General features: G+C 45.2%; 1 protein-coding gene across 4 annotated transcripts in view; it reads left to right on the forward strand.

Moving 5' to 3' along the window:
- Positions 1 to 25,699, forward strand: part of DOCK1 (dedicator of cytokinesis 1) — a 555,400-nt gene that overhangs the window by 159,917 nt on the left and 369,784 nt on the right. For all 4 annotated transcript variants that reach the window (XM_005566736.4, XM_005566737.4, XM_074003072.1 and 1 more), the window contains exon 23: positions 399 to 507. In XM_005566736.4, coding sequence (XP_005566793.1) covers positions 399 to 507 — 109 coding nt within the window. The remainder of the gene's footprint in view (positions 1 to 398; positions 508 to 25,699) is intronic.

Consider the following 25,699-nt stretch of genomic DNA (forward strand, 5'->3'; position numbering starts at 1 on the left):
AAACACAACAGCATCTTAATAGTGTAATTTTTGTGGGGTAGAAATAAAGCTGAATTTCCCCATCCTCTTTCCCTCCTTCTCTTCCTTGGCCCTTTCCTCCCTCCCTTTCTATATATTTTCTGTGTTTTTCAGATTTATAAGATGTAGTATGTTACAATGAAAAGGCAGTGAGTGGTAGCATTAAGAGTCAGCCTCTGTATGTGGAGGCATGCCACCTTGACTGAGTGGTCTGCATGAGTCTCGCCGCCGAGTCACCTTCCTTGCTTCATGGGTGTTGAGGATGTGGTCTCTCATTCTAACTTGTCACCCAAGGGATTCCCTTCATGGCTATAGACAGGGATTCGAAAAATGTTGAGGTGTTTCTGCCAGGCCCCCACAGTTTGTGTGTTTCTTTGCAGACTGTATGAAAACAAGGGAGAGGCCGACTTTGTGGAATCTTTGCTGCAGCTCTTCAGGTCCATCAATGACATGATGAGCAGCATGTCAGACCAGACCGTCCGGGTGAAGGTGAGTGCCGGCCACCGCCAAGGCAGCTTCTCTTTCTTTTCTTCTTTCATTATCGTTTTTGGAGGTAGGTATTTTGATTACAGTTAATAAACTTGCCCCAAATACTATAGTTGTTAATGTCAGAGATCTCAATTTGATTTCAAGAGCTGTGCTTTTTTTTTTTTCCTTCCTTCCTTCCTTCCTTCCTTCCTTCCTTCCTTCCTTCCTTCCTTCCTTCCTTCCTTCCTTCCTTCCTTCCTTCCTTCCTTTCTTTCTTCCTTTCTTCCTTTCTTCCTTCCTTCCTTCCTTCCTTTCTTTCCTTCCTTCCTTCCTTTCTTTTTTCTTTCTTTCTTTCTTTCTCTCTCTCTCTCTCTCTCTCTCTCTCTCCCTCTCTCTCTCTCTCTCTCTCTCTCTCTCTCTCTCCCTCTCCCTCTCTCTCTCTCTCTCTCTCTCTCTCTCTCCCTCTCTCTCTCTCTCTCTCTCTCTCTTCCTTTCTTTCCTTTCTTTCCTTTCTTTCCTTTCTTTCCTTTCTTTCCTTTCTTTCCTTTCTTCTTTCTTTCGTTTTTTGTTTTGAGATGGAGCCCCACTCTGTTGCCCAGGCTGGAGTGCAGTGGCGCGATCTTGGCTCACTCCAACCTCCGCCTCCCAGGTTCAAACAATTATTCTGTCTCAGCCTCCTGAATTGCTGGGAGTACAGGTGCATACCACCATGCACAGCTAATTTTTTTTTTATTTTTAGTAGAGACGAGGTTTCACCATATTGCTCAGGCTGATCTCCAACTCCTGACCTCAGGTGATCCACCTGCCTCGGTCTCCCAAAGTGCTGGGATTACAGGCGTGAGCCACTGTGCACGGCCTTTTTTTTTCTTTTATTTGTAGTTGACACATAATAATTTTACATGTTTATGGGATACATGCTGATAATAGAGGTATACGGTGTGATCAAATTAGGGTAATTAGCATAGCATCACCTTGAACGTTTTTCATTTCTTTGTGCTGTGAACATTCAGAATCCTTTCTACTAGCTTTTTGAACATATACACTAAATTATTGTTGACCTTCTTCACTCTACATTGCTACAGAACACTGGACTTTATTCTTCTTATCTAGCTGTATCTTTGTATCAAAGTGCACTTGTAGATGAAGGGCTTCGCCTGTGGCTGAGTGAAGGGGCTGTGGGCCCTACCAAGCCTGAACTAGAGGGAAAGGCCCCGAAGCCTGTTTTGTAGTGAACATAATCACGCTCCATGTGCAGTGAAATCCTTTCTTCCTCCTCCCCAGGTGCTTTTAAATATTTTCATTGCTTCTCTCTTTGCTCTTTGGAAAGAGTGATTCTGAATTTACTTTATTTAAATTTGGGGGAATTGATGAGAATCATGTTTTACACCTAATTTCTCAGGGTGTCCATGCCCCGGAAATGGTGGTGAATCTTCATGCTTCAGCGGATCTTTGCCTATGCACAAGAGCGAGCCTTCCAGTGCCCCTGTTCTTCTGTTCTTCTTCCCTCTTTTGATGCCCTGATCTCACCATGTGGTCCTTTGGAAGAAAGATGCCTTCCCCTCATGAGGCCTGAGTGTTCTTTAGGATGCTCACTGGTGCGGAAGTGCCTGGGAGGCCCGTGGAGCAGCTGCAGGACCCCCACACTCTAGGTTATTCCAGTGATGGCAGTTTTCACTGGGCTGACTTATTGCAGAAAGAGCTGTGCAACTTGCAATTTGCTGCCTGCACTAATTCCTTCAAAGAACAAGAATCTTCCAAATGATTAACTTACATCTTTCACTCGACTGATCGTGGTAGACGCTTCTGTTCTTCCTCTTTTAATGTTCGTTTAATGTATAATTTTAGAAGGCATTCTTACGGCTAGTGTCTTAAAAGTATTTTGGTCAAGTCATTTCCCAGCCTTAAAGCTTTGCCGTATGCCCTGGAACAAAGATGTATGTGTGCTGAGACGTGGCTTATGGTTGCTGTGACCAAGGAAACCAGCATAAGCAGACATGAATCGAGTCGGAGCCTACCTTTCATCTCAGAGGTGGTGCAGCTGTTCGGTGGAGCCATTTGGACTTTTTACTATGATTTCTTGATTTTTTTTTTTTTAACATGAATTTACTATAAAAATTGGTGATTTATACAGAAAGAAATATATGTGGTGCATACATTAAAATTTTGGGTTATTTTGGCAACTTGATATTGCCCAAAGCCATCTTATTGTCCCAAGGTTAAAATTAGCAATGTGTATGGTACATTTACTACTGAATTCAGTGGCGTTTTAGAAAAACAGACGTGCGTAGTGTAAGAATAGATAAAAATTACAGGAAGTTTTGAGCCCAGCAGTAATTTTAGATTGCTAAATATATTCTTACATTATTAAATTTGATTGGGCTTGATTTGTGTCTGCCTCCCTCCCTTGAAGTCAGATTACTTAGTGACTAGGAACTGGGAAGACCTTGCTTCAGTGGGTGTTTTATTATAAGACACAAGCAAATTGAGTGACGTGTGTGCATCGATGCAAACCTTACATCTGCAAGACAGATGCGTTTTATTAGACATGTCGCCTCCCTTCTGCTAATTTGGTATCATATTATTTCACAATAGGTGCTTTCTCGATGACGTTGGAAATTTAAAGATTCCCATCGTGGGAGCCTGGCTTTTGTGGTGTTTTAACTCTTTCAGTTTTGCTGTGTCTAAATGGAAGGAAATAACCTTGTGAACCATCTTACATAGACAAAGTATATTTTCAGACTGTGACATTTAAAGGTTAAAGATTGTTTCCCCAAGCATGGCCCATGTTGGTACCAAAGGGTTGGTGCCTTCCCGGTTCAAGTGATTCTCCTGCCTCATCCTCCCAGTAGCTGGGATTACAGGCACCCACCACCATGCCCGGCTAATTTTTTTGAGTTTTTAGTAAAGAAGGGCCCCATCCCCTTCTTGGTACCAAACCCGCCACTGGTATCCACTTTGCAGATTAGAATCAGCCACGGGATTTGACAAGTCAGTGAAGGGGGAGGGCAGGAGGAACTTCAGATGGCATTTACTGCAGGGTAAGCGTGGTCTCCAGCTAGAATTTTCAACAGGACTGTTGTCATTGATTTAGTGACAACATTTTTCCAAGGTCATTTAAGTGAGAAAACACAAATGGAGGATGCTTGGGCAAGTTTTTATGTTAAGTCAAATGTCCAGGAAGCTCCTGGAGTGTGTGGACGCTGCCTCCCTTCACTCCCCTGCCCAGCGGCCACCTCTCGTTACCCCCGCTCCCCAGGCGCCTGCATGCCCAGATGTTTCAGTGTCGCCTCACCGTCCCTCAGTTAATGGCCCTCAGCCTCGGGGCTGCAGCCAAATGCTTTTTGAAAACATACTGCCGTGGCCAAATAACATGAAATTCCTCATTTCTAAGTGTCCCGTTCAGTGGCATTAAGTACAGTCACATTGTTGTGCAACCATCGTCACCATCCTCCTTTAGAATTTTTTCGTCTTTCCAAACTGAATGAAACTCCAGCCCTGTCAAACACCAACTCCCCTCAGCCCCTGGCAGCCACTGTCCTACTTTCTGGGTCTAAGAATTTAATGGCTCTGGGAACCTCGTGGAAGTGGACTCATACCGCATTTGTCCTTTTGTGTCTGGCTTTTGTTTGTTTGTTTGTTTTGTTTTGTTTTGTTTTGAGACGGAGACTGGCTCAGTCGCTCAGGCTGGAGTGAAACGGCGCAGTCTTGGCTCACAGCAACCTCCAGCTTCCCGGTTCAAGTGATTCTCCTGCCTCCCAGCAGCTGGGATTACGGGGACCCACCACCACGCCTGGCTAACTTTTTTATATTTTTAGTAGAGACGGGGTTTCACCATGTTGGCCAGGCTGGTCTTGATCTCCTGACCTCGTGATCTACCCATCTCGGTCTCCTAAAGTGCTGGGATTACAGGCGTGAGCCACTATGTCCAGCCGTGTTTGGCTTCTTTTACGTGGCATGATGTCTGCAAGATTCTACCAGGTCGTAGCATGTGTCAGAATCGTCTTCCTTTTTAAGGTTGTCATGTTGCTGTGTGTCTTGTCCACGTTTTGCCTGCGCACTCGTCCCTGGATAGAGGCTCGGCCTGTTCCCCCCTAATGGTGGTGGTGGTTCATGCTGCTGGGAACTTGGGTGTACAGGTGGCTCTGGAAGACCCTGCTGCCAGTGCTCCAGAAGTGGAATTGCTGTTTCCCGTGGTAATTATGCTTGAATTTTTCAAAGAATCATCCTGTTTTCCCCAGCACCCCACCATTCTACCGAAACCTCATTTGAAATTCCATGTTGACTTTCCCTTAGCAGCTCCTTCTGCAGCTCCTCGAGCTCCAGGCCGCACACCACCTACCTTGAGTGAATGATGCCGCTCTGACTGCCGCACTGAAAAGACCTGGGGTCGGAGGTGGAGGTTGCAGTGAGCCGAGATCGCGCCATTGCACTCCAGCCTGGGCAACAAGAGCAAAACTCAGTCTCAAAAAAAAAGAAAAAATAGAAAAAAGAAAAGCCTTGGGGTCTCGGCACCACCTCTTTCTGTCTTTTCTGTCTGTTTCCCTCTGAAGAGGAGAAGCCTCCCCCTCCCTGAGACCCGCTCCACCCCTTGCTGTTTCCTCACCATCTCAGATCTCCTGTCTTCACCTTGGGCTGCCTCTTCACCAGGACCAGATGTTCTGGAAATTCAATCCCTGCCTTCTGGATTCTTCTTTGCCCTTGGCGTCTCTCTCTCCCACCTGACAAGAGGGTTCTTGGCCCCGTTGCCTCTGCCCTCCAGTCCTGTTCTCTGTTCTGCCCCAAGCGATTGTGGCTGCTGCTCCTCCCGGGTGCCCCCGCAGCCCCCAGCTGCGGTGTCTCCAGACAGCCTCGGAATTCCCTTCTGCTGTCTTCGTTCTCTGTGCTACTGTGGCGGTGGTTTCTTGAACCACTGGGCTTGGTAGGTCCCCAGTTCTTCTTCCTGAAATTAGGGCGGAAAAGTCTTGGAACCATTTCCCGCACCCTGGTGCTGGACCTGCCCCTTTTTTCCTCGGCTTCTCTTTTGGTGTTTTCCTGAAACTCCCATCTGGCGATGACTTGCTGTTTCTCAGAAAACCGTGCTGTTCTTCAGCTGCCAGGAGAAATGGGTCAGATTGCAGTGTGTGACACCCAGACGGCTTCACAGGCAGCCCACCTGGCTCTCCAAGCCTTTTCCCCTCTTGGAGACCCAAGTAGAGCCAGTGCCTTCCCCAGGAAACACCAAACATCTGGGTGTGGGGAGCCTCCTGAGGGTTAGCTGCCCCCATCAGTGGTTGATAGAAATAGCATGAGCGCCTAGTGCCGGAATAACTGGAGCTGATACTGATCACCTGCTGTTCACCGTGCTTTGTATTTCTCAACTGATTTAGTCTTTACAATTGCCCTACTAAATAGATACTTTGATTGCTTTCTGATGAAGACACTGAGGCCTCGCGACCTTAATCAACTTACCCAAGGCCATGCAGCTGGGATGGGGTAACGCCCTGGTTTAAACCCTGTTTGGCCAGTTCCAGAACCACTCTTTTCCCCGTTTGGCTCCTAGAGACAGTGTTGCTAAGCCCTGGCTATCCCATGGTGTTTGCAAACAGGGCCCATGCCTGCCATCCACGTTAGTGGAGAACAGGCTGGATGCTTTGGGCTGGTAAGATGCCGACATTATCCCTGGTGGGGCTTTCCATCTAAGTGGACGTGCGTAAAGCAACTTAAAAACTGGTGAAATGCCACAGGAATTAGGTGAGTGTGAAGGGGAGGGGAGGAGACTTAGAAAGGGCCGGTCACGAAGGCTGGTGGAAGGAGACCTTGGCGATGGCCCCACTGTGTTGGCAGCAGGTGGCTGTTTGTTGGCCACTTGTGGATTGCAGTGCTGGATTGGGGCGTTTGGGGCTTTGCAGTCAGTTCTTACAGGCATTGACATCTTTTCAAGTCCACAAATATTACTCCCTTCCCTTGAGATGACCCTGGGAAAAGACTACCCCATGCAGGACGTTGGCATAGTCTGTTCCATCTGGGGCTGAGAATTCCAGAATTTTCTATAGGAGGAAACTTTGACCATGATCCACAGTGGGAAATTGATGCTTACCCGGTACGTGTGTGTGTGCGCGCGTGTGTGTTGTGCATATGAAGCTAGAAAATGCTCATGAAGCAGTTGTGCACTAATTCCCTGTGATGCATTCTGGCATTTTCTGGTCTAGTCTCCTTTAGTCTATTCTAGACTAATGCATTTCAGTTAAAAAAAAAATTGCTGGTTGACAGGCACTAAATTTATTTCATGAGCACGAATGGATCTAAACCTGCATTGGAAAAACACTGCTCTTTCTCCATCTCAGGACTCTGCCCCTGTGTCTCCTGCTTTGTTTATTATGAAAAGATTATTGTTCGCTTTCTGCATTTCTTCCATTGTTGTGTAGAGCCCCAGGCCCCTGGCGCTCAGGCAGCTTTCCCGACCGGCATGCGGATTGGACTGGGGTGAAGATTAATTGAATTTGAGGCCCCCCAAGCTGAGGCTGGCACACAGATATAGAGGGTTTGTCTTCCTTCTGGGGCACTGTCCCCAGGGAGCAGGCTTCCCCGTCTCTTTCCATTCTAAGCATCACATAGCACCATTTCCATCTGGCCTTCTTCGAGAGGGGCTGTGTTGAAATTAGCTATTCTGTAATCTCAGTAAATACAGCTGGTGGGTTAGTTCTGCCCTCCAAGAGGCACCTTTTTTGATTCCCTTACAAATAATTTCCTGACTTGAAATGAACTGTACTTTCTTGCCTTATATCTTACCCACAATTCTTCCTTATGAGAAGTTTTTGCTGCTTTTTGTCTATTTATTTCCAGGCTAGCATCTGGGATCCACACTGCTACTCACAAATTTGTACACAGAGAACTTTATTGTCCTCAGAACAAATGATCTGAATGTGTTAGGGATGATGACAATTTAAGATCAGATGAAGTAGGATTTGCTTGCAGGTGAGGAAGTCACGTTTCACTGAGTAACTCTGGGCCCGTCTGGTGCCTCTCTTACAGCAGCTCCCGACTTCGCCCCTTCGTCTTTATATGCGTGTTCCAGATTTTCATAAAGATATCAAGTCCTGGTAGTTGCATTAAACAAAGCAGCCATTTATTGTGTCCTTGCCCTCAGTTTAAAAGTAATATGTGATCTGGTTAGAAAAATGCCACAAAGTTAATTAAGAAAAATAAGAATCATTTATCACCCTACCTTCCAGAGATTACACTGTTAGCATTTTTGTTTTGATAATGGTGAGCTCTTTTTGCTCATTTAGCATTATGCTATATATGCACACACATATGTATACACCCACACCTATATATACACACATATAAATGTAATATGTATAGTACAAATTCTCACGTGTACACACACACACACACACGCTTTTACAGTGTTGCATTTTTCTATATATATCTGCCTGTGTCCTTCAGTATTTTTCAAGCACACATTTTCAAAGGTTACACATTGCCTCATGGCTGTATGATAACTTACTTAACCAATTTTCCATTTGAGGGCACTTAGCTGGTTTCTAGTTTTCAGTTTTCATGAACAGTGCTTGGCTGACCTCTTTGTCTATGGCAAAGGCCGTGCTCCATCTGGTTTGCTCTGAGGCATCCAGATTTTCAAACGCTCTAAAGTACTATGAAAGTCATGATCAAGGCGATTAGGACTTGATTCCTGGGTGATGACTCTCTGCTTCTTTTGTCAGGGCCACGTGTATGAAATGTGTCTGCCCCACCTTGGTTTCCACTAGAGCTCCTGTCTGTCTGTGTTTCTTTTCCACTTCCTTCTGTGTTTCCTGGCATTGGGCTATGCAGCTGCCATGGTGGATGAGTCAGGAGCCACTTTCCTCTCTGGGAAGCCACCTGCTTCTGTGACCTTTGTGTTTCTCGGTACAGGATTGTTGGCTAAGTTAGATAAGGAGGTGAGAACTCCGGTGAGTTCCACTCCCTCTGACCTGACAAATCAGGGCCTGGAGCAAACCGGCCAATGAGATGTTGGCACCGTCATAGACCAGCAAACAGCTTAGAGAAATTGGGGAGCATTTTGAGCCAGAAGGGTTTACTAAGAGCAACTAATAAAATATTTTCGCCTTGATTTTGAGTGGGGGGGGTGTGCATTGCTGGTGTTAATTGATCTGAGGATGTCATGGGCACGAGTCAGGACTCTGAGAGTCTCTCGTCGTTCGTGGGGACACAGATGCGGTGGTTTGGATGAGGACCGTCTAGGTCACATTGTCCGTGTGGAGACAGACTTGTTGAATTAGAATATTGGGCAGCTGAGGCTAGCACCTCAGGTGAAGCCAACCATGACAGGAATGACTACGCTTGCTGAGAATCAGCTACAGGCCAGGCCTTCTGGAGAGTTCTCCTGCAACATAGAGAAGAGAGGGAGGTTCCAGAGTCAAGGAGGTGAGTGGCCAAGCTTGAAAGTTGCTCTAACAAAATACTACAAACTTGGTAGCTTAAAATAGCAGTTTTTTCCTTCTCTCAGAGTCCTGGAGATTAGAAGTTTGAAACCAGGGTGGCGGCAGGACAGGTTCCCTTTGGCTGCTCCAAGAGATGACGTGTTCTGTGCCTTTCTCTAGGCTTCTGGCGATCCTTGGTATTTCCTGCCTTGCAGACGCCTCGCTCCAGTCTCTGCCTCCGTCTTCACCGGCACTCTTCCCGTGGGTCTGCCTTTGTGTGTCTTCTCTTCTTACGAGGACATCAGTCATGTTAAATTCCGGGCCCACTCTACTGTGGCATGGCCTCAGGCCAACTCGAGTGTATCTGAAAAAAGACCGTTTCCAAAACATTCACGGGTCCCAAGGGTTAGGAATTGAATGTAGCCTCTTTTTTTTTTTTTTTTTGAGATGGAGTCTTGCCCTGTCACCCAGAAGCCTGTTACACCGTTAGCAATGGTGTGATCTCGGCTCACTGCAGCCTCTACCTCCCGGGTTCAAACTGTTTTCCTGCCTCAGCCTCCCGAGTAGCTGGGATTATAGGCGCCTGCCACCACGCCCAGCTAATTTTTGTATTTTTAGTAGAAACAGGGTTTCACCCTGTTTGCCAGGCTGGTCTCAAACTCTTGACCTTGTGATCCCCCTGCTCCCAAAGTGCTGGGATTATAGGCATGATCCACTGCACCTGGCCTGAACGTAGCCTTTTGAGGGACACAATTTCACCCATGGTAGAAGTCATTGTGGATGTCAGAGCGGAGGCCACTGGCAGTCAGGTCAGTGGTGAACAGAGGACTGGAGAGGAAGTGGGTCCTTAGCCAGGCACCCACAGTCAGCTTGACATGGGAGCGGCAGGACTGGAAACTTCTTAGACTCCAGTGTGCACATGATCACCTGGAGGTCTTGTTTAAATGTGATTCTGACTCTGTAGGGAGGGGCCTCAGGACGTTTCATTTTAATCAACCCCCAGGTGATGCTAAGGTTGTGAGTCCCTGGCCATATATGGGGTGGGAAGTGGCCAGGCCTGGCCTTGCACAGAGAGCTGCTGTGTGAGCAGTAGTGTTTGTGGGCAGGGCACCTGGTCTCAGTTCTTGCAGCCTTCAAGGCTGGCTTCATTTGGGCTGCCTGCCCTCAGCTGTCTGACATTCCGGACTAGTTTGCTTTGATCAGTTTGCCCTCCGCACAGATGATAACACGCTTGCAAGTGTGGCATGTTGAGAAAGACTCAGCGGAAGGAAGAGCAAGGAAAAGTGAAGAAAATATTTTATGGCTTGCCTTTAGAGGACCTGTGGGTCCAAATGCTCCCGATTTCATTCCACCGCTTGCTGGTCTGTGGCCCTGCAGAGGGTTTCTGGCTGAGATCTGAACTCACCAGGTGCCGCAGCATTCCAGTCTTCTTGGTTGCTTCCTAGGATTCTTCCTGCCCTCTCTGGAGGGAGCAATACCACTCACATAGGCAAGAATTAATCTGGGGAGGTTTGGATAAATACACTTGTTTCCTTGACCACCTCTCCACCCCCATTTATATTGTGCACAGTACATTGCAGCAGTAGCAGAAATTGCAGCAGTAGCACTGCCTTACAGAAATGCAGCAGTAGCTGAAATGAAAATTCATCTCTCTTCCACCAGGGTTCTTCAGCAAACCAAGTATTTCTATTGGTTTCTAGTGCGTGAACATCAAAATGTTTATACTTACAACCTGCATAGTTTTTGGTTTACTGATTTTTTATCATTATATCACAACACCTGTCCATTATTAATGTGTACTCATAATTGTAATGGCTGTATGCCAGTTCAGAACATGTGCCTGAATTGATGTGTAATCAAATGATTTTTCATCAAATTAATTTTTCTATTGTTGAATATAACAATTTTGCTTTTAGCATTTGAAGCCTGCAACAAATTATTTCATTGATAAGTAGTGTGTGTTTATGTTTTCTTTAATTTTATGATCCATTTTTCCATGTTGATTCCTTCATATTGCCACCTGTTAGAGGACAAGGCTTTCATTTGAGATTGCAGAATTCTAGGCACTTCCTTGCCATCCCTCCTGCCTTGTCCCCCTGTAATGACACTCACTGGTGGAAAATCTCTCCTTTGGCCATGGTGGCTTCAGTGCTCAGGAACCTGAACTTATTTTCTTCCACCCTTGACCTTATTCAAAGATCTCTGTTGCCAGGTGCTCCTCCCACATCTGTGCCCACGGTCTTGGATTCTACCTACTGTCAGCATGCAGGGTGCCAGTGGGCCCCTTTCTCCTTCCTCCATCATGGTCAGGATTCAGCGTTCCTCTGAAAGTGAGCAAGTCTCAAAGTAGAGTTATGCTTAGTACCTCATCATTGAGTTATGTATTCATCTATTTTAAAAATTCCTTCAATCATATGTTCATTCTCCTGTGTGCCAGGCACTGTGCTAGGTACTGAGGGGTTTCAGCACCAATCACAAAGGTACGCTCTGTATTCTCATGGTGGTTCCATTGGAGTGAGCAAGGCAGGCGTGAACTCAGTAACCATCCCCTATGCATAGAGTTGCACAATTGCAATATGTGATTTTAAGCAAATCACAGACATAAAATTATCATTGTGGATTGTAATCAGTCATTTTCAGAAAAAGTAAAGGTCAGGGTGACAAGGTATATCGGGGCATTGGAAGTAGTTTTGGGGTTCAAAGAAGGTTTCAAAAAGGAGTTAAAGAAAGTGTGGGTTGTGGAGAAACTAAGCAGAGGCAGCAGACAGGAAGGTGTTTGCTGCATTCAAGAAATTATGAGATCAGCAGCTGTGGCTGGACAGGGAGAGTCCTGAGAAGGCGGGGATCCTGAGAGAATGGAGAGGCAGGGCCAGGCGTAGGCGGGGCTGTGCCGGATCTGAGGAGGCCTCTGGAGAGGGCTGGTCAGGTCAGAGTTGGCTTTTCCAAGGATGGATTCAGCCATTTCAATTAGAGGGATTGAGAGAGGAACGGAGAGTGAAAAGCTGTCATGTGACCCAGATTTGCGCCTTGGGGTAGAGCATGTTCTCCACCACAGCCCTCTTGACATTTGGAGCTGGATCGTCTGTTTCTTATGCATCTAAGCATGTTTAGCAGCTTTGCTGGCCCGATCCCAGTAGCACTCTCTGGTGGTGATAACCAGAAATGTCTCCAAGTACTGCCAGATGTCCCCTGGGGTAGGGGTAGAGCAGGTGTAAGGAGATGGCTCCGGGTTGAGAACACTGGGCCGTGCTCTTGGTAGACTTTAATGAAGGGATGGACACTTTTGCAACCTTGGTGGTGCTGGATCTGTTACGGAAAGCGAGGAAGAGGAAGGGTGGCATTGTGATTCTCTCCCAAATCTTTGCCTCAGGCAGCTGTGGGACACTGTGAAAAAAAAGCCATCAAGCCTATGGAATGTGTAGACCTCAAGGGTGGGCTTCTGCACCGAGACCCTCTTTGAAAATCATCTCCCTCTGGGAACTGCTGGGCCAGTTGGTTCCTGCCTTGCTCCATTGGGGGAAAGCTGTACCTGCCGGTCGCACGGTGCTGCTAGGCACTCACTTCTTGCTGCACATTTTGACTCTCCTCTTCCTTTGGATCCGTCTGCCATTTCTAATGCCATTCCTGGTTTTTAGGACAGGGTTTCCATTTTCCTTTAGTTTGTGGAGAGTGTCCTGCCTCTGCCTCTTGTCTGGTATTCACTTAATAGTCAGGGGCTGTTGGCTGGTTGGTGGTTGTGCAGATACAAAGGCGGTCGCCATTAGGTGCTTGGATATGTAATACAGCGGAGGAAAATGCCAAACCTAGACTCTCGTATGGTTTGGAGGGAACTATACTGCCACTTTTGTCCAGATGGGTTGTGGAGCACGAAGTAATCCTAATCCCTTCTGTTTATGCAGTACTCTCTCAGGCACCAAAGCCTTTGATGCATGTTATCTCTTAGGATCCTCCCAGCACTGCCATGGTGGTGGTTAAAAATGATGAAAAAGCTTTCTAAAGGGACGGGCAGAGAACATAATCATGCAAAGTCTGTGCGTCTTAATAGCTGACTCATTGATGGAAACATTTATATCCCACATCTACTGGCTCTTGTCTGACTTCTTCAAATGCATCTGTCCCTAGGAGCCCTTCCCAGAGATATCTGCGTTTAGAACAGACCAGTCTAAACAAGGTCTTCTCAAGCGAACTGAAGATACTAGGTCTGCAAAGGCTCATCTGCACCTCACTTACGATGTGGCATTTATAAATGCATTCGCTGTAGGTGTTTGTAGATCCTTTTTATGTTTCAAGTTTGCAGCGTTGAGGCCTATTTTGATTGCAAATTGCATAAACCTCAAATAAGATCTAAACCAAAGGAAAGATATTCCGTGTTCATAGGTGACTCAATATTAAGATGTCAGTTCTTCCCAACTTGATCCATAGATTCACTGCAGTCCCAATCAAAATCCCAGCAAGTTATTTTGTGGCTATTGACCAACTGATTGAGAAGTTCATGTGGAAAAGCAAAAGACCCAGAATAGTCAGCACAGTATTTATGGAGAGCAAAGTCAGAGGTCTGGCACTACTTGACTTCAAGTCTGCTGGAAAGCTCCCGTAATCTAATTACATAAACCCAACTCCAGTTCACATTAGAAAGAAGGAAATTAATCGATTCATGTAGTTTTGGAGTCCAAGTGTTAGGCATGAGTGAGTTTAGGATTTAGAAGATATCCTTCTCTTGGCTTAGTATTTATTTATCTCCATTCGAGGGAAAAGTGGCTGCCAGTAGCCAGAGGCTTGCAATTTTCTTTTTTGTTTAATAGTCTTCGAGGACACAGAGTGACCGTCTCTCTCTTTAAGGCAATGTTAATCTTCAGACAGAACCCTCGTTAACCTTCATCTTTTAAGCAGGAGGCTATCCCTGAAAGGAAAAGACTGTGACGTTGAAACAGAAGTAGAGCTTCATAATGTAGAAAGTGGAGAAAGAGGGATGAGAGGACTCGCAGGAAGGCTGAAGGGACATTTGTAAATGCAGCTGAAGCCAGTGCAAATTGGTGACTTTGTGAAATGGGTTTTGCAGCTATTCTTTGGAGCTGTCTACTGAGCTGATGGAAAGGGTAGTTAAAAGCTTCATTTAGGATTGGTGTTCTGCCAGCATGCCAAGTAGCCCAAACCGAGGCCTGGGAGAAGAGCAGACTTTAAATATGTCCCAGAAAACATTTTGTTGAGAAACACTTCAACTCCCACTATAGCATTATCAAGAGGGAAAGAAGAATATTTCATATGTGAGCTTAAAAAATCATTAGCTCTGTTCTATTGAATACTTAAAAAATTTCATTAGAACTGTTTTTGCAGAATTTTACGATAGAATAAATTACTTTTGTGTATGTATTGATGAAATCGTGGAGTTATATGAGGTTGGATTTCTCAAGCACCCAAATAGTCAACATCAAGAATCAGGGAATTAGGAGGTTAGAAAGTCACATATTTAGTTTTTTCAGGAACTTGCTCAGGAACAGAGGGGTCCTAGGTGGGATGACCAGACCCCAGTTCTCTGTTCTTCAGCCCAGTGCTTTTTTCATGACATCACTCAAGTCAGATTTTAAATTTGTACATTACACTGGCTTTATTTAGAATCCTGTGCCAGGCAGTATAGTTTTGATTAGAAGCTGAACAGTATTATTCTCCATGAACTGTGAATGTGACACTTTTATAATTCAAGTAGAATTATTTTTCCCTTGGGAAATCCTATACATTCAATATAGTACATTGAATTAGGAAAGAGGTAGAAGAAAAAAGGGGCTATAAAAAGTGTATCTTATTAAAACAAAGTAGGTTTTCTTCTTGCCTATGTCACCTTTAGATAGTGATTCATCGAATCACTATTTTTTAAATCATAAATTGTCTTCTATCTAGTGAAATGATTAAGAAAGAACAGTAGTCCTCATCTGATTAGGTAAAACATGACAAAAGTCTAGTTGATTTTTGAAAGGGTCATTTTCATATAATTCCAAGAAATACACATTCTGACTTTAAACATTATATATGGTCACTACTGAAGATTTAAAGGAAAGGTGTTGGCCGGGTGTGGTGGCTCATGCCTGTAATCCCAGCACTCCGGGAGGCTGAGGCAGGTGGATCACCTGAGGTTGGGAATTGGAGACCAGCCTGACCAACATGAAGAAACCCTGTCTCTACTAAAAATACAAAATTAGCCGGGCGTGGTGGCGCATGCCTGTAGTTCCAGCTACTTGGGAGGCTGAGGCAGGAGAATTGCTTGAACCCGGGAGGTGGAGGTTGCGGTGAGCTGAGATCATGCCGTTGCACTCCAGCCTGGGCAACAAGAGCAAAACTGTGTCTCAAAAAAAAAAAAAAAAGGAGTGGAGTGGTGTTATCTCTGAGAAATCAGGTGGCCATCAAGTTTTTTCATGGTTTTCCTTTTATTGGTTGATAGATTTGATTGATGTACTGAGACAGAGTCTCACTGTCACCCAGGCTGGAGTGCAGTGACACAATCTTGGCTCACTGTAGCCTCGACCTCCTAGGCTCAAGTGATCCTTCCACCTCAGCTCCCAAAGTAGCTGGGACTATAGGCCAGCACCACCACAAATGGCTAAGTTTTGTAATTTTTCTAGAGATGAGGTTTTGTCATATATTAGTCTCTTTTCACACTGCTATAAACAACTACCAGAGACTGGGTAATTTTTGAAGAAAAGAGGTTTACTTGACTCACAGTTCTACAGGTTTAACGGGAAGCATGACTAGGAGATCTCAGTCATGGAGGAAGATGAAGGGGAAGCAAGGACATGGAGGCAGGAGAGAGAGCAGAGGGGAAAGTGACACACACTTTAAACTGTCAGATCTCGTGAGAACTCACTGTCGTGAGAACAGCAAGGGGGAAGTCTGCCCCCGTGATTCAGTCACTTCCCACCAGGCCCCTCACCCGACACGTGGGGATTACAATTAGAGATGAGATTTGGGTGGGGACACAGAGCCGAGCCATATCACGCCATGTTGCCCAGACTGAGTGCTAGATTCCTGTGTGTTGTTTTGGGGCACTTTATACTTTTATTATTTACCAGTGTTTGAGAAGCTTACGATGGTTCACAAAACTTTCTCTTCCTACGTGGGTGCTACGTGTGTTTTTGAGTGTGCCGATGACACGCTCGTGGCCAGCACCGCTCTGTGCTGCGTTTCTCCACCCAGTGTGTGGACATCTTGCCACATGCACAGGTAATATGTCCTTCTTACACAGAGGGATGCGAAGGTTGAGTCAAATCAGCGTTCAAGGAGATGCTAATAGATTGAGAACTTCCTGACAGCAAGTGATACCAAAACTTCAACTAAAATGATCAGCAAAGATCCATTAAGAAAATATCGGCCGGGCGCCGTTGGCTCATGCCTGTAATCACAGCACTTTGGGAGGCCGAGGCTGGTGGATCACGAGGTCAGGATACCAAGACCATCCTGGCTAACACAGTGAAACCCCGTCTCTACTAAAAATATAAAAAATTAGCCGGGCGTGGTGGCGGGTGCCTGTAGTCCCTGCTACTTGGGAGGCTGAGGCAGGAGAATCGCTTGAACCCGGGAGGCAGAGATTGCAGTGAGCTGAGATTGCGCCACTGCACTCCAGCCTGGATGACAGAGCAAGACTCTGTCTCCAAAATAAATAAATAAATAAATAAATAAATAAATAAATAAATAAATAAAAATAAACCAAGAACCAGAAAACAGGGGTTGTGGCATAAACCTTGGTGAGAACCTTGGAATTCAAGGTCAAAGGCGGAGCATGCCCCAGGGAGTGGTGAGGGTTCCCGCAGCTTGTGCAGCTGTCCCCCCACCCTGGCATCCTGGTTTCTCCTCACTGCTCTCAGCTCCTCCAGGATCATTGCCTTTCCACCTCATTGGTGGAGTTGCTCCATCGAAACCCGAGACTCCGTTCCAGGCCTGGCCTCAGCCCCATCTCCGCCCATGGCTGACGGGGGTTCCCTCATCTGCTACCCCAGGGCCTGTGCCTTCCTCCTTCCTCCTGGTGGCATTTCCATGTTGAGGGCCCTGCTTGTCCCTGGGGTGCAGGAATTCTGCAGCACCTCTGGCACTCTGCTCCTGCCTTCTTGCCTGGAGTTTCACTGCTGTCTGCAGGCCTTTGAGAACAGAGGCAGGGAGCTGCCAGAAGCCCTTGGGAGCGTGGCGATTAGGGATTGGATGCCCTGTGTGAATAGCAAGGAGGATGATTCTTGACAGAAAATGTCGTGGTAACTTAAATTTCTCTGAGGTCAGCTTGCTTGTTGTTAATTAAGTTCTTACCAAGAGAGCCGGGCACGGTGGCTCATGCCTGTAATCCCAGCACTTAGGGAGGCCGAGGTGGTGGGATCACTTGAGGTCAGGAGTTTGACACCAGCCTGGCCAACATGGTGAAGCTCCATATCTACTAAATATACAAAAATTAGTTGGGTGTGGTGGTGGGCTCCTGTAATCCCAGCTACTCAGGAGACTGAGGTGGGAGAATCACTTGAACCCAGGAGGCGGAGGTTGCAGTAAGCCCAGATTGTGCCACTGTACTCCAGCCTAGGCGACAGAGCAAGACTCTTTCTCAAAATAAAAATAAAAAAAGTTCTTATCAAGAAAGCAATGCTGAGTACTTCTCCAGCGCTGCTTCATGTCGGTCTGCTTCTCCAGACATGGGCCTCTTGGATGTTATTGGAAAGGGTAGTGTTTTAATATACATGCAGTTTTCACATGGATTCAAGGATGGCATGGGTGGGATTACTGGACTTTATAGCATATTAAGTGCTTATTTGGTGCCAGTTATGGACTCGTACTGGGCAGATGCCATGAGGAATGTGCAGTGGAAGATGTTGGATTCTGACTGCAGGAGAGGAAACCAGGTATTCGACCCCCCAAATAGATGACAGATTGTGTGGTACCTCACTGCATCATTGGGTGTCCAGACGAGAGATTGCAGGCGAGACAAGGACCTAAAGAAAGTGGCAAGTGCCCTGAAACCACCAGATAAGGCCTCCTTGGAGCAGACTGGACTGCCCTGAGCTTTGAGGGGTGGCTGTGAGTTGAGATGGGGGAGCATTCCAGGAAGGGGCAGGAGGGTATGGGTGGGAGGGAGAAGGAGAGTGGAAGGAGGTGGTGGGAATTGGTTGTTCTCTTCAGAGCCCAGATGCTGGAGTGGAGGCCGGCAGCCTCCTTCCACCCCTGGTATTCAGTGCCGAGAAGAGAAATGTGGACGAGGATGTGCTCTGCTAATCAGAGGCAATATTAGAGATCCTGAGCTGACACACCGGAAATTGATATATGGGTTTATTTGTTTTGTTTGTGTTTTAAATAAAGGTTAAGATCTTCCAGAGAAGACATAGGAGGAGAAATGGGCATTATTTTTCCAGGGGTCTCTTAGTATGTAAATAACCTGAGTTCTTAAAGATTTTATCTTATAGAATTTTTTTTTATTAGTTCTTTTTATTTTTGTCATGGGAAAACTTCAGAAGTTTTCCTGGAAACTTGCATGTCTGCTTTCAGAGTTTTGTGGTCTTATCAGGAGCCCTTTGGGGGTGCAGGGCCAACAGGTCCCCATCCCTCAACACTGCCAACATTGCATCCCAGGAAACCACCTGGGAGATTTTAGGACTGACACCTCCTCTCTACTCAGCCTCCTGGGAGATTCTGGGGCTGGTACCTCCTCTTCACTCAGGCTGCCTCCATCAGCTGAAGAGGTGAGAGTGTCATAGCATGACATGCTGTGTATGTGCAATGTATTTGTAGACAATACTGATCTTTTGATCTGGCAGTCCCACTCCTGGGTATCTACCCGGAGGAAAAGAAGTCATTATATGAAAAAGATACTTGTACACGCATGTTTACAGCAGCACAATTCACAATTACAAAAATTGTGGAACCAGCCCAAATGCCCATCAATCAACAAGTAGATAAAGAACGTGATGGAATACTAGTTAGCCATAAAGAGGAATGAGTTAATGGCATTTACAGCAACCTGGATGGAATTGGAGACCATTATTCTAAGTGAAGTAACTGAGGAATGGAAAACCAAACATGGAGTCTCTTCTTCATCCTTTTTCTTTCTGCCTTTCCTTGTTCTCATACTTAAAGACAGCGTGTTGAGAGCTGTATATTGCTGTTGTTTTTGTATTCTCCAATCTGACGACCAGTGTCTTTTATTTGGAGTATTTAATCCCTTGCTTTTTGTTTGTTTAATAATCCCTTTATGAAACAGCTGAATTATAAATTGATGTATAAATTTATAGATGTTGAAAGGCACAAATCTGAAGTATACAGCTTAATCAGTTTTGGCAAATGCTGACACTCATGTATCCCCCACACTGGCATATTTGCACTAGAATAAAGAACATCTCCGTCACCAGTCTCTGGACATTGGATGCATTTACCAGTGTTGTTGGGTGTCTGTCTTCCATACTCCCGTCTGGAATCTGAACCTCTCGGTCCCATTTGCCTCAGCAGCTCTGGTTCCTTCAGACTGAAACTTTTTATCACACTGTATTTTCTTGTTTCCATCAATAAAGGAAGGGATTTAAACTATGTTCTGCAGTTTTCTCTGCATTTACTCTCTGTAATCCTCCTCTCTCCAAACAAAATGGTCACCTCTTTAAAACAGGCAATGAACATCAAGGAAAACCTTGCATAGGCTGAAAAGGGCAAAGTGCTCTCATTTGCTTGCATTGGGAAGTCATTTCTTTTAAGAATGCATAGAGACAGATTAATAACAAAATCTGTTGAGTGTGTAATGTGGTAGTCATTCTTTAGAAGTGCTGTACCTTTGTATTTTAATCGTTCTCAGAATTAGCATGCCAGCTGTGTGATGTGTAAAAATTCTTTTCTGGCTGGGTGAGGTGGCTCATGCCTGTAATCCCAGCAGTTTGGGAGGCCGAGGTGGGCAGATCACCTGAGTTCAGGAGTTCAAGATCAGCCTGACCGACGTGGTGAAACCCTTTCTCTACTAAAAATACAAAAATTAGCCTGGCGTAGTGGTATGTGCCTGTAATCCCAGCTACTCAGGAGGCTGAGGCAGGAGAATCGCTTGAAGCCGGGAAGCGGACGTTGCAGTGAGCTGAGATTGCGCCACTGCACTCCAGCCTGGGCGACAAGAATGAAACTCCGTCCCAATAAAAAATAAATAAGTCTTTTCCCTAACTCCTTTTTTTTTTTTTTTTTTTTGACTGTGTTAAATTCAGTGGAGCAAGGTCTCATTTATATCCTCCTTAGTCATAATTTGGGGTAATTAGTATAGTGGTTGGACTGCCATTCGTCTCTTACAGCTAGGAAAATGAGGTTTGCGAGATGAATACATATTATAAACGGGATTAAGTCATTTGATGGCATGCTCATACTTCCTAGGAGAATTAAGTCTTTTCAGGTACCACCGTATGTATGAGTCCTTCTTAACTCTTATTTCCACCAAGGAGTTTAGAACCGATGGACTCCAAGTCTCCCTCTGGATGAGACATTTTGAGTTCTTGCCAATGTCATGCTAAGCTGGATTGATAATTTCCTTTGAAAACGAGTAGCATTTCATCTTTGGAAATCTATCATTCTTCAGACTTTTCACTAATCTCTCCCCTGTCATAACTGACCCCCTCCTGTACTCCAGGGTTTGACTGATATTTGCTTTTGTATTGTAATTACTATTTAATATCCAGCCCTCCTGAGGTTTGCTTCACTGCAGCCACATCGTATTGCAGGCAGAAAATGTCACATCGCCTGAAGCTGTTGGGGTAGTGTGGTTGTGGTCCTTTGGGTATTTCCTGGCACACCTGGCTCCTGACATCGTGCAGAGCTGAACAGGCTCTAGGAGTAGGAAGAAAACCCTGCCTGGGGTACTTGAAATTACCTATCACAGTGGACCCTGAGTCTGCCTCTCAGCCTGTCTTGAATGCCAGGCTATTACAAATCAGCTTTATTTATTTTGTGTGTGAATTTGGACTTTCCTGTTCAATAATTCAATATTTTTAAATGACACCTTTGGTCTTTTTTTTGTCGTAAGCGAGGGTCGAGTTAGCCAGCCTGCAATTTCTCTGCTCTCTCCGCCCCTCAGTGTGTAGTCATTAGCTTATAATTGTTTTCTGAACCTCCTCAGAACCTGATGTGATCTTACTCTCAACCCTTCTTGACCTTCCAAGGTAGTTAAATGAGGTTTTGCTTTCTCTATGAATTAAATATGTCATATCTATTTGAAATGTTCCTGAACCCATGATGCTGTATTTTGGCAAAATACATACTATTTTCAGAGACTGTAAGACCCATCCATTTCTATTTCCTTTTATTAGGAGATAGAATCATTTTCTTAGGTGAGCAGTTATCAGCTAATGTTCACCTTCTTGGAGGAAGGGGCTGCTGGCAGTTTTGCTTCAAATGCAACCATTTGAAGTATCTGATTTGGAACGTTTCGTACCCGGTGCAGAGGCCACTTGTTTCGCAGGTGTGTCATGGTCGTCTGTCCTCTGTGCCATTGAACTCCCAGAGTCTTCTGCAAAGTACATATAATAATTCTTGCCTATTAATGTGTGGACACTGTATGTGGGGCCTTTTTTTTTTTTTTTTGGCCTGTTTGAGACTTCCTGCCTTTAGGAGTAGACAGTGACCTTTCATAGGTTTAATGCTTCTGTTGTTCTCAGGTTTGAGAAGGTGGTGTGTCCCCTGGGTCCCTTTCTGACATGAAATCCAACCCAGAGGGTCAGTGTGTTTCTTGTGTGTTTCTGTCTTCACTCTTCTGTCTGCTTCCATCTCTTTCCTGGTGAGTCTCTGCCTTGTCATAAGCAAATAACCTTAGTTTTTTCCTCCCCAGTGACGGTGGCTTCAATCGCTGTGGATTTCCTGGCCTGATTTCAAGGCTAGGGGAAAATGCCTGTGTCCTGGTTCAGAACAGGGAGTCTCTTTATTTCTTCTATCTTGCCATGGACAAACAGAATCATGGCCCCTTACGAGTTCTTTCTAAAAAAATCACCTTTATTGAGGTAAAATTTACATGAAAAAAAAAATAGAACCATTTGAAGTACCTGATTTTGGATCATTTTGAAAACGTCCCAGATGTCCTCTCATCACCATCATAATCCCATAATCAAGAGCTGGAACATTTCGCCACCCCAGTGATCTCCCTTTGCTGGCCTCCAGCGACGCTTATACATGTGGTGGTTCTTCATGGGAAAGCAGCTGACCTCAAAGAGGGTGAACATGAGCCCTGCTTTCCTTTCCTCTTTGACTTCCTCTGCGATCCATCCCTAAACTACAGGATTTTGTTCATGTGCGTTCCTGTTTTCTCTCTATTACCATGAATGGCTGCTGGTGCTGCAGGCTGGGGAAGGTTAATTGTGGTAACAAAGAGTAGGTTTTCCCGGCAGGAGCCATTTCCTTACCCAGGAAACAAACAAATGCTTTCCTTTCTCACAGTCATCTTCTCCTTCTTGTGTAAGTAGAAATATTAGCCATACTCAGTCTGTCCAGGTCCTGAGAACTGGTGTCTGCCCGGGTCTGGGTTTGTATTAGTCTCTTCTCACGCTGCTAATAAAGACATCCCCAAGACTGAGTCATGTGTAAAGAGAAAGAGGTTTAGCTTAATGGACTCACAGTTCCACAAGGCTGGGGTGGCCTCACAATCATGGCGGAAGGAGAAGGAGTAGCCAAGGCACATCTTACATGGCAGCAGACAAGAGAGCGTGTGCAGGGGAACTGCCCTTTATAAAACTGTCAGATCTCATGAGGCTTATTCACTCTCATAATATCATGAGAACAGCACGGGAAAAACCCATCTCCATTATTCAGTTACCTCCCACTGAGTCCCTCCCACAATACATGGGGATGATGGGAACTATGATTCAAGACGAGATTTGGTTGGGGACACTGCCAAACTGTATCAGGGTTGCAGAGGCTTTTGTGGGAGAATCAAGAATGACAGCAACTGTCTGGCTGTAGGGGAAGGAGACAGAACCTGTCTCTGGGCCTTTGTCTCCTTTCCCCTTGCCCCACTTTGAGCCCTGGGGAGCTGTATTCTCTCCTCACACTCCTTTGGCTCCCTTCTCATCTCTGTACACAGCCCAAAGCACAAATTAACTGCTCATTTTCCTGGCCGTGCTGTGCTTTCCTGTCTGTGTGTCTTTGCAAGCAGGGATCTTTCTCCCTGGAAGGCCTTTTCTCTTCCTCTCTCCCAGGACAGCTGCTGTCAGCAGTCAGTCTTCTATATCCAGTGCAGAGGCCACTTGTTTCTCCAAGTTTGTCCTTGCCTTCTGTCCTCTGTGCCGTTGGACTCCCAGAGTCCTCTGCAAAGGACACCATGTTTTCATTAAACACATAGAGGAGGCATGTTGGTGAATGTCATTTGCAGATCTGTCTTCCCTTGCAGGGCAAAGCTCTTGGCCATTGAGCACTTTTCCTGGCATGCCATAGGTTCCAACACTTTCTGGACAAATGAATAAGTGAACTGGAGATCAGAAAGTTATTTTGAAAATGCACCTGCTGTGGCGTTTGAGGAGACATAAAATACCTGGTGCCCTCTTTTCCCAGGACCCTTCCGAGCTGGGCGAGCAGTCCTGGCTCCTTGGCGGGGCCTTATCTGGTGAGCCTTGAGGGTGTGCTTGGGTGCCAGCGTTTTCCCCACCCTTTGCTTCGTTAGTTTTTGCTCCTGACCTACTGCTTTGATTTGAGAAATCCTTTGGTTATTAAAATATGAGTTAATAATGTAAGAAACTCACTAACTGAACTTCATAGTGAGGAAGTATGCTTCCTGTTGATAGATAATAAAACAGAGTGGAATAATTTGAATTCTTTATAATAGATGTGATTATAAACGATTCCCTCATTTACTCATATAAAAGGCTAAATGGAAGATGATTAGTGAGTTCTGTTTTCTGTTTTTCCTAAGGTGATTTTTTAATCTTCCCAACAAATTCCTGCGATACAGGGAAGAAAAAGAAAAACCCATTAAAATTTGCCTAAAATCTTTTAGAAGCTGTTTAAAACTTCAGAACTGAGTAATCTTTCTGCCCCCTTAGTATATTATGGCACAGGAGAGAAAACAAATTGTAGACAACCACTCTACCTTGCTTTAATGTAGAATTAGGATTGCTTGACATCTTCTGACCGCATTATTGTGCTGCTGATACTTGTCATAAATGTAGTGATGAGATTCTGGATGTAAAAATATTTATATTTTTCCATCTCTTGTTGTATTATCCCTAAAAAATTAATATTTGTAATGGGTCTAAATCCTTCTCAATCCCATTATTTAATATTGTTCTGCAATTTGATGATTAAAGAATTGTTATTTTTTTTACCTCCTTTATCCTTAAATCCTTCACCCATAATCTCCTGTTTATAATTGTGGGTGTCTAATAACTCATAATTAGTTAATTCTTGGTTGGTGAGTGAGTGTTTCATATTGCAATTAGGAAGATAATGCATAAAGCCATTTCTAGTTAAATATATGTATGTTCTTTACCAGGCTTGGGTTCAAGAGGTCTGTAGTTACCACGTTATAATAATCTCTGACCTTATTTTTATTAAGCAAAGACGTCTGGTTCAAAGACCCTCTCTCACCAGCAGGCCGTTCTCATTCAATCTAAGCATGTTGAAAAAGGCCCTTTCTGTAGATGGGCCTGGGAGCAATACTGGGGTTGTGGCTGTCCTCAGGGTGTCTGAGCGCTTCTTTGGTAGTCTGCAGGGGAAAATACCAATACTGGTAATGCCCCATTCAGGTGCAGTATTCTGTCCAACAAGGCATGATTGCCTGCCTGGGAACAGGAGGCTGAGATACACAATTGATTGTTTCCTGTGTCGCTTGTTAAGGGGAACACAACACAAGGGAATGTCTGCACAAAATGTATTTTGCTGTACCTTTCTAACAGGTTTGCATGAGGGGATGGAGCTCAAAGTTCACAGGATGTCCTATGCAGAGTAGGTCCTCCCCTAGGGATGCTCCTGCTGCCCTCACTCCACCTGTCTGCCACCCACCAAGGCACAGAGACCCCAACAAATGTGAGGAAGAGGGTGGGGATTGGTTGATGGGCAGAGCTGGCTCTGTGAAAGGGGGTTAATCTGAGGTATCTTACCTCCTGAAGACTTGGGTGGTGGGAGGGAGATGTTTCTGGAGCCCGGGGCAGCTACTGTGGCATTGAGACCACCTTAGCCTGGGTTGGGATGGAAGACTGGAAATCTTGCCTTTATTCCTGTCTTGTTCATTGTCCTCTGATCTAATCTCTGCATTTTAGCCCATTGTCTTCCCAAAGCTGGATTCTCACCTCTTCCTCTCAACCCCTGGCCTCTGTAATAATGGAGAAACCTTGGGTCTGGAATTTGGAGGGGAAGAAAGGGAAGTTAAGAATACTTATCCTTTTGCTTTATTATGTGACTTCCTGGATCTTTTCGTACAATGGTAAGCAGACTTTTGTGAACTAGTATATATTAAAAACCACATCAATGCCAACTAAACAAATTATATCCACCAGATGCTTTTGAGCCCTCTGGTGTGTGCTAGGCAATATTCTAGGCACGGAGCTCTATCAGTGGGCAGGGGGTACAGGTGGCGGTAATATACAGCTGACCTTATTTTCTCATCAGGGCAAAGAGACAGTAGAGAATTGCATTATCCATCAGTTAGTGATAAAACAACAAATACTCATTGCTGTGTATTATCCCTATCATCTTATTTAAGAAAGGAACTCTTGGCCGGGCATGGTGGCTCATGCTTGTAATCCCAGCACTTTGGGAGGCCGAGGCAGGCGGATCATGAGGTCAGGAGATTGAGACCATCCTGGCTAACGCAGTGAAACCCCGTCTCTACTGAAAATACAAAAATT

The sequence above is a fragment of the Macaca fascicularis genome, chromosome 9 (assembly GCF_037993035.2).
Source record: "Macaca fascicularis isolate 582-1 chromosome 9, T2T-MFA8v1.1".
NCBI classification, from domain to species: Eukaryota; Metazoa; Chordata; class Mammalia; order Primates; family Cercopithecidae; genus Macaca; species Macaca fascicularis.